At 43.6% G+C, this 14,671-nt stretch overlaps 1 protein-coding gene across 1 annotated transcript in view; it reads left to right on the forward strand.

Annotated features, from left to right (window-relative positions):
- Positions 1-14,671, forward strand: part of HIPK3 (homeodomain interacting protein kinase 3) — an 87,096-nt gene that overhangs the window by 53,317 nt on the left and 19,108 nt on the right. The window contains exons 3-5 of the mRNA XM_075837776.1: positions 9,300-9,423; positions 12,034-12,153; positions 13,775-13,861. Coding sequence (XP_075693891.1) covers positions 9,300-9,423; positions 12,034-12,153; positions 13,775-13,861 — 331 coding nt within the window. The remainder of the gene's footprint in view (positions 1-9,299; positions 9,424-12,033; positions 12,154-13,774; positions 13,862-14,671) is intronic.

The raw sequence follows: 14,671 nt of genomic DNA on the forward strand, positions 1-14,671 counted from the left end.
AAATGAGGCATTACACCGTTACCATTAAATTTAGTGGGCTGTCCATGTAATGCACAGACGTGCCAGGTCCTCCAGAATAAGAGAGTCTCTTTGCACCTGCTCCGGCTAATAGATGATAATTCTGAATGGAGTACCCCTTTATATGAACTCAAAATTCCCTAATCGTTTATTTCAAAATAATATTTCTAAACCAGACAACCCCTTCAAAGCGGGACTTGTCAGCCTTCTAGATCCACCTGCTTTGTCTCGATACCTTTCTAACCACATATTGAACACAAACTTCAAGCGTTCAAGATCAAGTAAGAGGCCTAGGACATTATTTCCATATGAGCGTTTTTTTCCCTTTGCTGGCTGCCGTGATCAGTGTCCGTGTCGATAAGCCGTTTGATATTTGTCACTGCGCCTGGCGGGCAGGCGGTTCTGCGTTTCCCCATCTCTTTACATGTTCGATTAGCCCAGCCATTGATAACTAAAGTCCATTAACACTGGCTATTGTTTATCTCACAAATTCTAGAACAAACTCATGAAAGCATTTCTCTACCAATCTGCGTGTCTGGTCTGGGGTGCTCGCCATTAGTTCGGTCCAAAAACGACATTAGCCGCTCTTTCTCTGCTGATATGATAGGAAATGTGATAGCAAAAAGAAAAATATATATATTGATATATCTTTATTAGGGCAAGTTGTTTCCGTAGTGTTTAAAGAAGTGACTAGAAAAGGCTCCGACCCGCCGGAAAATGTTGTCCTTATAGGAAGGGGAATTACATACAGTCTGAATTCCCGGTCTGTACAGAAGTGCTGCCTCTTCAGGTATAACATAATAAAGGAACACTAAATCTAGAAATGAATAATAATAGTGAATAGAAAATAAACTTCTGCAAGTTCCTCCTTCTTCCTGAAATAGTTTTGTAGAAATCCTGCAGAGAACACAGAGGTTCATTTCCTCCTGATCGCTTCCGTTTTCGGCAGGTAGATGACCGAGCGGTGGGGCTTAATGTTCTTTGTCTCCTACTACAGTCAGGGGGGGCTCCTTCTGCAGCCAGTTGTCTTACAGCTGAGGGGTAGGGGGAAATAAAGATCTCCTGCGATACATAGAGAAGAATTCTGCTGATATTCCTTAGTTTTCATTGCAATATGAGACCATATCCGATCAAAGGCGAGGAGGATATTAAAGGGATTTTCCAAATTTAGAAAAACATGGCTGCTTTTTTCCAAAAACAGCGCCGCACCCGTCCATGGGTTGTTTTTGGTATTGCAGCAACGCTCCATTAAAGTCAATGGGGCTTTGCTGCAATACTGAATACAACCCATAGACAGGTGGGGTGCTGTTTTTGGAAAGAAGCAGCCATGTTTTTCTCTCCATTTTTCTGAGCATGTTTTAGCGTTTCTTTAATTGCAACTCTCATACCGAGCGTACATCAATGTAATATAGTTATGTAATGGTTTACTGATGATATACTAGAAGTTTTGGATTGAAAGCCCTCTGTCTTGTGGCTGGAGTCCAGTCCTCGCTGGAATGTAACATGACTGGCCTGCATACTCCCCCCTGATAACATATCCGCTTTGTTGCTCCATTTTCCCGTGTTACATGATCTTCATCCTATAGCGAAAGCTCATATGATGCCAATCATACGTGATCATTCACAGTCCGGTCGGGGACGTGTAGACCCCTTTCTTTATTTCAATGACAGTGAGTGTGTATTCTTCTGTAAAGATACAGGATTTTTAGGCCCACCCTCGCTCCACTTGGGACTGCTTCGCAAACTGTCAGAAACGCTGTTTTTATTGCAGCATTTACATAAACCCCACTTTGCGGTTCGTTTTGCGGGACCTTCTCACAAAGTGAGCCTGTTGGCAAGTACGAACCTGCAATAACCGTGCTGGAAGCCAAAACTAAAGGACTATTTCAACATAACTGCACAATAAGTTTTCTGGTTTGGGACTTCTGATCTAACGGAGTGGGTACCTTGTTTAAGATCTCCGCCTGGGCAGAGAAAGACTATATCGGTTACCATCCTTGGTATCAGTCTCCGTTATTTCCTCTCTTTCCTTAATGAAACTAATTATACAGGTTTTAAGTATCATTTGATTAACGTTATTGATGACTTGGCTGCTGGGTTGTTAAGGACACGGTCACTTGCATTTGCCAATGGCTCCACGATTTTTCCCGGTATTAATGGCAAAATCATGCGTCCATTCTTCACCGCAAGTGGGTGGGGTTTTGGTCACATGCAGACACCGCTATGTGGGATTGTATCCTTCAATATAACATAAGTTGATGTAATTAGGAAATCTTGGGTAGTAATATGACGTCCGTCTCTTAATATAAGGTCTTCAGCTTTAATTTCACAGTACTTGCAGCCTAATACTTTTTAATTGAAGACCCGCTGAGATTCACTACTAGTGGTTTTAGGAGTATATCCGCGTTGTCCAAACAGGAGCTTTGAAAAGGGGGGGGGGGGGGCTGTAATTCCATAGGACGTGAATCCTGTCATCCAAAATGACTGACCATAGGCTTCACAATGACCGCCTGCCGGTTCCGCTGTTGAAGGAACAAAAGGATTAGACGTGAATCGGTGGGGAGTTATTTGTGGGTTGATAAGTCAAGTTGGACCCTGGTCAGCAGGTACAGAATCTGCGCTCCATCTTACTATGGGCACACTTGCTTGCTGTGTGGTTGATGCTCAGTTCTGGCCCGAGGATGCGTTTCTACTCCTGGGGGCCAGAAGACACCCTGCTAGCAGAATTGGGCTTGTCAGCAGACAACAATGCTGTCGCCAAATATTTCTACACGTATAATGTAATGGGGGCTTGCTAGGACCTTCCACGCAAGTGTGCCCCCAAAATGTGCGGTAAGGCTGTGCTCACACCTGCGTTGTCAATTATGCTGTTCTGCTCCATCATAGGAGCTGAGAAACTAAATTGACGGACTTCCGGCTGTTGTGAAACTTTAACTCCAAGCATTCTTTGACCAAAGGCATTATTATTCCAGCCAAAGGCTTTCAGAGCATGCTGGGAATTGTAGTTTCACAACAGCTGAAGTGCCGAAGGTTTCTGACTCCTGAGGTACACCAACAGACCCCATTTGACTTCTGTCGGGTTCCGTTGGGGTGTCCGCTGCATGCGGCGCTATTTTTCTGTCAAATATGACTGATGCTTCGACCGAGGCGCTTTGGGGAACCTCCGACGCAGATGTGAACAGAGCCTTGTCTATCTTTTATTGCTCTGATATACAATGACGAAATGTAAGAAATGTCAGAGACTGTATAACAATTACTGAGGGGTCATGTGCTGGGGGCAGTTTTCACTTTTATGCTTTTTCTCCACTCCTGACCTTGCTACTGCACACAACCCTCCCAACCTTATCACAAATCATTAACCAATAACCATTGCTGAAAAACGTTAACTCATTGCGTGACTTTTTTTTTTTTTTAAATGTCCACGCAATATGTATTTTTAGCTGGGAGAGATCAGAGACTCCCTTTATATGATCCGATTTGCAGGGGAACCACGTAAACCATCACAAATTAAACCATGATCTTCACAGTAAGAACATGGAGCGGCTGCCTGGTAAACAGCGATCAGGTTCTGGGATGAGTTGAAACATCCTCTAGGAGCGACGGACTTCTGCCATGTGCTCCGCCGCACGTAAACACTCAGCTTGTCAGGAATCAGAAGGCTTTGATTTACATCTGTTTTTATGCTTACAGATCATGTTAGGGCAATACTCCCCTCTATGGTTTTGTGTTCAGTAATCCGGTCCGCCTGTCGCCTTGGAGCCACTTACTAATATAATCATGTGTTCTTGCTAAATTAAAAAAAAAAAAAAAAAAGTTCTTGGTTCCTTGGGAATAAGATGTTAAGAATCACACACTGCAGGGTCTACAATGGGCAGATCAGGATAAACTTTCATGGTAATAGCGCCACTTATTGGGCCTTCTGTATGAAAACTGATGACTGGACCAGAGGTGTAAAACACCCTAAAGGTTAATTTTCCGTTATCGCTATACTATTTACATTTTATATATGCCTTATGTCAGGGTTACCCGCCGTTTTTTTTTTTTAATTTATTTTTTTTATTTATTTTTTTTTTTCTCGTGAGTTATATTCAATACTGGGAGTTGATAAGGAGTTTTACCATTTATATTTTGATAGAACATTTTCCCAAAATTAGTTGTTTCCTCTGGTGACACGAACTCTCCTCTGCCCCCTTTTTTCCCTCCTAGAGGCAGTATTCATTTTGCATATGCAGTGACTGGAATCGCGTTTCACATACTATGTAAAATGTTAGCGTGGATCTTGGTCTACCATGGGAAAAAATAATCTGCCCCGCGAAAGGCCTCCTGCACACGGCTGTAGCTGTGTGCACGGTCCGTGATTACGGGCCGGGCGGGCCGCGGAGTGTCATCCGCGGGCCGCCCGCAATCATGGACTTTGCACACACAAGATGTGCGTTCATTTCAATGAGCCCGGACTGTAATTGCGGATTGTATAATGACGTCCTATTTTTTTTTTTTTGGGTCTGTGCTCCAGGCAATGCACGGACCGCGGAAACCACGGTCGTGTACATTGGCCCATAGGTTAGCATTTGTTTTATACTATCCGCGAATGCAAACGGCTGCAAAACTATGGTCGTGTGCATGACACCGAAGTGTAGCAAGCTACTTATTTCTGCGGGTTCTGCACTGAAAAGACTAGGATTTGCTGCATTGGGCTAATCCTCGCGCAGATCTGCTGTACATCTGCAGAAATCCATGTGAAACCTTGGATTTAGGCTACGGAAATGCATGTCAGATTTGATGCCTTGTTCACACATTACAATTTTTTTTATGCTTTTGCCAAAACTATGAGCAGATCCTAAACAGAGGAGAAGTAGAAATGAATGCCTTTTTGTTAAAAAAAAAATAAAAAAATTGACATTTTTCAACCAATCCTGGTTTTGGCTTAGAAAAAAAAATATATGTTTGAGGCTAACAGAGTTTTGAGCGTTTTGTTTGAGAAATTTCCAGGAAAGGGAGCTTCAATTCCGATCCACATATTGTTTTGTAGGTGAAATTAGGGGAATTTAAGAGCACAGAGAAACTTTCACATTGTCACGCTCTCTTTTTGAAAGCTGTGAATCCCCTTGAAAAGGATTGTGTGCAGAACTCGATTGCTCTGGCCTGCCATCGCTCGCTGTGGACTTTGCACATGTAAGACGACACACCACATCCTGAGAGTTAAATGTGTATATAGAGAAAACACAACATTTATGCTTGGATAACGTTGCAGAACACGTAAACCGTGACTGCATGTAAACTGTAGCCCACACGGAAATGTGCAACATGTAATAAAGGGAAAAATAACCAAATCCACATTACATGTGAAAAAATGCCTATAAAAGGACATGAATTTACATATATTGTGGGGGGGGGTGGGGGTGGGGTTGTTAATATTGTTCCAAATTGTTTTATACTGTTGCTTTGGTTATAAGCCGTGCACCTTTTAAAAAAAAAATATATACTATTATATTCTCTCCCACTCTCTCTTCCGCTCGCTCGCTCTCTCTTCCGCTCGCTCGCTCTCTCTTCCTTCCGCTCGCTCTCTTCCTTCCGCTCGCTCTCACTTCCGCTCGCTCGCTCTCTCTTCCTTCCGCTCGCTCGCTCTCTTCCTTCCGCTCGCTCGCTCTCCCTTCCTTCCGCTCGCTCGCTCTCCCTTCCGCTCACCCTCTCTTCCTTCCGCTCGCTCTCTCTTCCTTCCGCTCGCTCTCTCTTCCTTCCGCTCGCTCTCTCTTCCTTCCGCTCGCTCTCTCTTCCTTCCGCTCGCTCTCTCTTCCTTCCGCTCGCTCGCTCTCTCTTCCTTCCGCTCGCTCGCTCTCTCTTCCTTCCGCTCGCTCGCTCTCTCTTCCTTCCGCTCGCTCGCTCTCTCTTCCTTTCGCTCGCTCTCTCTTCCTTTCGCTCGCTCTCTCTTCCTTCCGCTCACCCTCTCTTCCGCTCGCTCGCTCTCTCTTCCTTCCGCTCGCTCGCTGGCTCTTCCTCTCGCTCGCTGGTTCGTCCGCTCGCTCTTCTGCTCGCTCGCTCTCTTTCTCTTCCCCTCTCGCGCTCTCTTCCCCTCTCGCGCTCTCTTCCCCTCTCGCGCTCTCTTTCCCCTTCAGACGTTTGGATTGGTGGGGGTCCGAGCGCTGAGAGCCCCACCAATCTCTAGTACGAAGCAGCTGAAGTGCTTGTGTGAGCACTCAGCTGCTTCGTTCTAGTGATTGGTGGGGGTCTCAGTGCTCAGACCCCCATCAATCCAAACTTCTGACATGTCACTATGACATGTCAGAAGTTTGTCAAACATTTAGCTACACTTTAATTTCCCCTGTGGTGGCGCTGTAGGGATATTTAACAATAACTGCCGCATTCGCCAACAGATTATAACCTCTGAGGAGCTTATCGTCCAGAAACCTTTTAACAAAAAGGGATTGTTCAAAGTGGACAGATCCTGTAATAACTTTATATTATGCGCAATCTCCTTCAGGAAATCACGTTTTATGCGGTTTCCATGAAGGTGCAGTTTCCGGAAGTCTGTAGTCTGCGAATGATAATCTTACAGGAGCTGTCACTGTGCATAATGGGCATTGCATAAGAATAAAGCCTCCCGTTATCTGTATTTTGAGGTAATCTGAATTGTTCCTGCTTATAAAGAGGGACGCTTCTGACAATAACATATTAGGGACTGCGTTATGAGCAATTCTCTAATATGTGTTTGTCTAAATGTCTCTATCTACAGTAGTGCACAAGCATTTTCTTATTAAATCTCCCCTGTTGACAGCACTTACTTTCACAGTCTTGAATGTGGGACGTGCCCCATTATGTGGGTTACACAGCAGCCTACTACTACAGTAAAGTCAGGTGGCTGTTTTCTCCGCTCACAACTGTCACATTTCAACTGTGACAAAACAGCTGTCTCTGTTCAGTCACCCTTGCTACATACAGTTCAGCTGTCTCTTATGTGACAACTCCCCAGTGGACAGTCTAATCCCTGTCGAGATAGCCCTAAACCTAAAGAACAAAGCTGAAGCTAATAAAGGAGCTGCTAATATTATCCACACGCACATGTTAGTGTTTCTGGAGGGTTTTAGAACTGGGAATTGCGTGAGGGATTTTTCAGGACCATTTATCCGTAAACCCATTGAAAAACATTACAGTCAGCCTGTAATCGACTGATCGCCGCGGATCCACAGACAGGCCGCAACCAACAGAAAAAGAGCATATATAAAAAACACACACACACACACACACACACACACACACACACACACACACACGTATGTGTGTTTTTTTTCTTTTCTTTTTGTGAGACATTGTTTCGGATAGTTTTTATTCACGCTGCGATAAATAAACTTGCATATAACCGGAAAAGCTTTTTAATCAAATAACCTAATACAGCGCATCAGTAGAACAAAGAAGGATTCATCAACGTGGTCAACTTCTGGCCCTGGGATGTAAGCGGATACTCGGAGCAGATGACTTGCACGTTACCAGGACTGATATTGTGACGAAGGAAGAAACATGTCTCTGTTTTATTAATGATCTGGTTACATTACACAAACAGCGCTGCGTGCTATGGTTACAGTATTGGTCTCTCCACACCCTGGTCTACCTGAAGCCGCTCGGCTCCTGCCCTCAGCTTCGTTTTCTTCATACATTAACATTTTATCATGTCGCTGCTTGTACTCCGCGCACTGGTTGGCTGCGTGCAAATTCCTGGTACTGATGTTCTCTGTGAACAAGGCTTCCCAGAATTCCTATCGTAGAATGTAAATAATGACGTGCGCTCGGCGCTCGGGAACGTGCGCGCTGTCTGCTACTCCAGTGCAGCTCAAATAGGGGTATAAAGGGATAATAAAAAAATAAGCATTTCAGATTCTTTCGAAGCACCATGAAAAATATCGTTTTCAGTGTGTTTGCCGACTGTGCTAATGCCTGGACTATAATGTTTAATTTCTAGTAATTTTTTCATTAAACCAAAGCTAAATAAGTCCGGAGCTGATTTTTCCAGGCAGAATTTTCACTGCAAAAAACTCTGTGTGAATGGGGCCTAATGGCGAAAGTTACAGCATATTGATGGCAAGATTGTTCTGTGTATGTGGCTCTTATAAACAGATATATGTGACATAATGGAGGCCATTTACTACATCTGTACTGGCACTATCTAGGAGAGAGCTCAGTAGCACACTTGCCTTTCAGTACTGGGGTCCTGGGTTTGAATCTGACCAAGGTCAAAATCTGCGTAGAGTTTGTATGTTTTCCTTATGTATGGTAGGCTTCCTCCAGTTTTCTGGAGTATACGGAGTTGGGGATATTCGATTGAGAGCCCCGTTGTAGTCCGAGGCCAATTGGAATGGCAACAATTTCTGTACAGCGCTGCAAAATATGTTGGCGCAATATAATCAGCTGAAATGAATGAGTGGTGTCTTGATGGTCCTACTCCTCTCTCCATTCATAGGACACAAGTAGCCTGGATTCTGCTGGCGGGGGCACCTGAACACTATTATCTAATATGGTGAATTACTTTCGAAGGAATTTTTAGTGCTCATCCAATCCCTGCAAATCTTCCTCCGTTGTAGAACTAGTGCTTCCTGTTGCCAGTCAAACATGCTTGCCTGAGATCTCATTTCCAGATGTCTGATTAACTGGATCATTGGGCTCCAGATTAAAGGAACACACCAAGAAAAATGAAAACACTTGTATTTTGTCTAGTGCAGTGCCTGAGGGGTGGAGCATGACACAGGGATTCAAATTTAAAGTCCTACAGTGCCCCTAGAGGCTCTGCACTAGGCATGACACCGTGTATTCGCTTTTTCTGGACTGTTCCTTAAAATATCACATTATTAAGCCATTTTTTTCCTTCGCGGAGTGCAAATTAAAGGTCCATTGAGGCAGAGTAATTATTGGTCCAATGCAAATTAGGTTGAACATGTTTAACAATAACCTTCTGTAAAGTGCAGATTTTTTTTTTTTTTCAATCACTTGGAAAATTGATTTTGCATTTCTAAAAATTCATAATTAGACCAGATATTTTAAATGTTTCGGAATAGTTACCACACCGCCATCATGTACGGAGAGAAATATTGACTACGTGAATCCGCTCACGGATATTATTCCTGTGTGTGAACCTGTATCCTCGGACATTTCAGGATGTGGAGCATAGTATTGTTTACAGGATATCTGCTGTTTGTGCATCAGATGTATGATTTTATATCATTGTTTTATGTTATTTGTGCCCCTCTTTGCTTGTGCGATTTACCAACTGTTTTATTACGTTTTCTCTTTTTCAGAGCTCCTGAGATTATTTTGGGGTTAGCGTTTTGTGAAGCCATAGACATGTGGTCACTGGGCTGCGTGATTGCTGAGCTTTTCCTGGGATGGCCGTTGTACCCAGGAGCGCTGGAGTATGATCAGGTAATCTACTATCCACTAGTAAGGTCTGACTTGTATCTGTCAAGCTCTACAGGTGACTGGAGGCAGAAAGTGCTCACAAATGTCGTCTTTTTATGCTTCAGCCCGATTTTGTTTACTTTTAAAAGGCGCAGTTGTTTTGTGTCTACGGTGAAGCACGTCAGGCGATCGCTTTAATGCATTAATCCCAGAATAATTAGGCAGAGTGCTTTATTTGTATACCTCTAGGTGCAAGGCCTCAGCAGCCCTGTTTGTGCACTGCTTTGCCTGACTATGTAAAAAAAACAACCTGTAAATAGCATTCTCAAGAGACGGCTTTGCTCCCCCGGAGAGCTGGCACTCTTTATATGCTAAATAAAGCCTTGCACAGTGATCCGGTTACATGTGTGAGGTCCAAAGAGGGCAGGTAGTATCATCAAGGAAATCATCTCATATTATAACCTATAGGTACATAGTGATCTCTGTATTCTGGGGCACCAGCACATACGGCGGTAGTGCCACAAAGCCCCCGCACTGCTAAACCACAATAAAAACACATCAATGCAACACAAAACAGCACATATTGTTATAACCTCTTTTAAAGGGTTTTTCCAGTTAGTGCATATGGACGTCGCAGAGCGAAAGGGCCCCCGCTCAAGATTGATTTATTAATAGATTGGAGCGTTACTTCTGCTTTAGTGGACACGTATTACCTGGTTACCTATGTGAATGGGAGCTATATAGTACTAAGTTTCCTGCAATGTCCACAACTTCCTCCAGCAATAACAACCAACCAATCAGGGGGGCGTTTTGCCTTTAAAAAGGGGTTTTCTAGTTGAGCAAATCCCTTTAACCTAGAATCTAGCCTGAATATGGCTGCTTGCTACGAACCGCTTAGCACGTTCAGCTTCCTAAGGCCTTATTCACACACCCGTTTATGGTCCATGAGATACGGACCGCATGTTAGCTGCATTTCTCGGACCAAAACACGGTTTATGGAGCCGTACTTAAGCATCCTAGTCATTCATGATGCCGTGAGTCACTGCCTCCCTGTCAAACAATGCTCCCGTATTGAAAACATGATGGCCGTATTCCCGCGGGGAGGCAGGGACACCTCGCATCATACGTAACTATAATGCTAGGAGTCCGGCTCTCTGAACTGTGTTCGGTCCAGGAATTACGGCCAACATACGGTCCGGATCTCACAAACCGAAACCCTATCTCACGAACCGAACACTGCCGTGTGAAGCAGGCCTTATTCAGAGTTGGAAAAACTTTTTAGACTCTCTTGCTCCAAATGAGAAAACTGCATAGATGAGACAGGGCTCTATTCTGGTGAATAGAGGGTTCCTGAGCGGGCGACCACCCCCCTCTGTGACATTCATAGGCCTTAACGGGATACATGAACAAGGATTGTCTAGAGTAGACCTCTAAGCCTAACTAAATACAATGACAGGCGCTCTTTATTGAAGGTGGGAGATTTCTACGCGAGATAATGAGATACTTATTTAGATTGTTTTCAAGGAAAAAAATAAAGCAGGAAAAACGGATGTGTGCGATGTCGCCTTTTCATATCCAGTCTTTTTTAGAAGCGAGGACGGACGATGTTGGCTTTGCCTATGAATAGAACTTGAATGTCTGACCAATATGGGATTAGCTTTTCTATTAGCGGAAACTGTAGAAGTCTGATGTCTACAAATATAACAGTCATTATTTTTTATAATAATTACTATATTACTTTTTTAGTTTGCTGTATTAGAATTTTTTTTTTTACGGGAAGTAATGGGAGGTAAATTCTGTCATCTCCTGTCCCTCAGCAGTTGTCACCTAGAATAATTGTGTGCTAAGTGGAAAGCAGAAGTTGCTAATACATTTCCTCATCACCTATAGTTCAGTAGTACAGCCGAAACCCATACTTTGGTAATAAAGGAAGTCTATTGTACAAAGCCTTGCAAATGAATACTGGAAATGTTATAATCCGGCACCTCACAGCCCCGCGTATGCAAAATTAAATGATTGGTAGCCAGGTAAGTTACAGACTTCCTAAAAGAGCTTGTGTCTGATGATAAAGGTAATTAGCTGGTTACTATTAGGAGGTGTCATTCCTTTTATAGCATTAGTCAACAGCCATGTAAGCCCTTCCTTGTAGCGGATCTATCAGGTCTCCTGTGCTACACTATCTGAGGGCAGCATGGGACAAGAGGGAAGAGGCTGGGACATGTATAGTTTTCTATGACTTGATTCAGTATTTTCATGTGAAAAAGCTGCTGACGGGACTCATGGAGAGATCCTGTGAGTCCTACTTTCCCCACCCACACGTGTAGGGAGACTGTGAGTCCCGCTGCCCCCTCCCACAGGTAGACAGCGCCTGTGACTGCTGCTGAACCCACTCACACCTAGAGAGCCTGTGACTGCTGCTGCCCCCGCCCACGGGTACAGAGCCTGTGAGTCCTACTTTCCCCACCCAGAGTTAGAGAGAGCCTGTGAGTCCTACTTTCCCCACCCACACGTAGAGAGGGCCTGTGAGTCTTCCTGCCCCCGCCCCCACACAGTGATTGACAGCACTGCCTGCATACAAACGAATACACCTAAATCCACATGTTTCGTAACTGAATGTTTTTTGCTTTTGTGTAGATCCGATACATTTCCCAAACTCAAGGGTTCCCGGGAGAACATCTGTTAAATGCAGGTGCAAAAACGTCCAGATTCTTCTGTCGTGACCCAGAAACTCAATACCCCATTTGGAGGTTAAAAGTAAGTAACATTTTTAATATTTGCAAAAACCATTTTATAGTTTCTTATATTTGCTGTAGATACACGGATAATTTACCTGATTCAACTGATCTACTGCTAATTTTTTTTATCTCGCTCATAGACATGAGGGCTTCTATATACGTATCCCGTGCATATGGTAGGGGTGGACTGACCCCATAAACCCTCAATAAAAGTATTCAACACTCATTAAAGTTTAGCTGATAGGTCTTAACGAGAGAAATAAATGCTGCTCAACTGTTAAAGCGGTTTACCTGGATATATGACTAAAGCCTATTATGCTTACGATGTCAAAATAGTAAAAAAAAAAATCATTATACTTATTCTGCGTCGTTCCAGCAATGCCGATTCCTCGTGTTTAAGCCTTATTTGTGCATTCTGGAAAATCCCTTTAACTTCGTTAATATATCATGTGGAGGTATGGTGTTAGATGGCCCTTTAAAAGGAACCGGTCACCAGCATTTCACCTATTGAACTCTACTCACCCCTCGCTGGCCGCTGCTGTCAAAAGTTCATTGCCGTTACCCCCTATCCTAAACTCCGCCTCTGACTGTAAGTAACGGTTTGTAAACGTTTCGCTCCTTTTATGGTAATAATCCGGCAGTCTCATTCGTTCCTTTTCTTATGCCTGCCCACCGCCGAATACCGGCACACCTTAAATGACAAAATCTCCTCTGAGATAGCGCGTAGGCTCCCGTCATATATGGTCCGACACCATTCCCTGCTTTGTCCGGGCCTCAAATCTAGTTACTGTGCATGCAGCATTATGGTGTCCCGTGGTTCGCAGAACAGGACATCGATGCGCAAGCGCAGGATTTCGTGTGTACTGGGGGAGGTGTGGAGCTGTCAATCAAAAGTAAGGAGGCGGGGTTACCTCGGAAAGGCTTGAGGAATGAAGATATGACTTACGTTCATTAGCATACGGCTCAGGAACACTAAAAAGAAAAACGGAATAATAAAGCTACAGAGACTACTTAGAAGATAGTTATAGGTTACATAAAGATGATTTTTTTTACCGCCTTCCAGGTTTAATAGGTGAAATGCTGGTGGCAGGTTCCCTTTAATTCCCAGGGCACCCTTAAACGGCCCATACACATTAGGTGGTTATTGCCCGATCCCTTATAAAAAAACAAACAAACCATGAGCACTTGTGTGCATTTCTATGGGAAGGTCAAGGGAGTTGGTTGTCGGCCTGAGCAAACCGTCCGCCATCATCTCTCAGGTGCATGTCCTGCGTGTACACCATGGCAGTATGGGTAATATAAGAAAGCGAACAGTGGTGATATAATTCACAGTTCCTGTTCCAGAAGAGCTTGCAATCTATAGATATGAACACACCCATCAATCATACATCCTAATTTCATGGCTTTTGTCGTCTGGGAGGAAGTCTACAGGAACACAGGAAGAACATGCAAACTCTAGGCACGTGATGAGCTTATTTTAAAGATTTAAATCATTGATAAAAGACATGAGGATAATTATAGAGAGCAGTTAACATCCTGACTGTCATTCCAGCGCTAATGATGTTTATATGGGGGCTGCCTGCATAATGTGATGTGTATTGTGAGCTGCGTTCAAAGTCTTTCTCCTTTCTCAATAACAGACCTTGGAGGAACATGAAGCTGAAACAGGAATGAAGTCTAAGGAAGCCAGGAAGTTTATTTTCAACAGTTTGGATGATATAGTGCATGTAAGTAGCTGAAGAATAAACGACAGGATGCTCGCACATTGCGTTTCTTGCAGCACCGTAGTAGTGGCTTCTTCTGAATGAATGGCATGCCAACTGAACATAAGAGATACCAATTCTTTTGTTTTACCCTTCGCTGCTTTTTTTTTATGCCTCAGGAAGTAACAAAATGACACCTGTTTATCTGACATCACTTTCTGCTCTGCAGCTATTGGTTGAAGCTGCACCTCACAGACTTCCTGCTTTTCAGCTTTTGGCTGAAGCTGCAACTCACAGACTTCACTCTAGCGAGTGACCAGACTGGTTCAAAAGCAGAGAGGGCGCTGCCCGTGAGGCTTTACAAACTACAAGGTTCTTTGTAATATAGTAGTTCCAATATCCTACATTTGATTGGTTTGTCTGTCTTGGTCTATATTTTGAAGCCTGTTGTGCAAAACTGCAATGGTTGAAAGTGACCATCAATTTTCCCAATACCTGCCTGACATAGTTTGATAAATGCAGTTGGAATCTGTGTCAGCAGGAGCCGTCAATTACTGCCTAATTAAAGGCCACCTCGTTGTACCTATTATAATGTGACCTACATCTGCTCCTTACACTTAACAGGACAGATAAGGCAGATTCTCTAGACCCAGATGTCACATTATATACCACCTCTATATTTACTATGAGTAATTGGTGTTTACCTGCAGTTGTGTTGCATTTTTTTTTACATGTAATTTCTTATTCACCTTAAATCTATTCTGCTGAACTACGTTCATTCACATTGGCCCCAGGAGCTTACAATCTAATTTCTGATGCACACATAATCACACT

The sequence above is a fragment of the Rhinoderma darwinii genome, chromosome 9 (assembly GCF_050947455.1).
Source record: "Rhinoderma darwinii isolate aRhiDar2 chromosome 9, aRhiDar2.hap1, whole genome shotgun sequence".
Classification (NCBI taxonomy): Eukaryota; Metazoa; Chordata; class Amphibia; order Anura; family Rhinodermatidae; genus Rhinoderma; species Rhinoderma darwinii.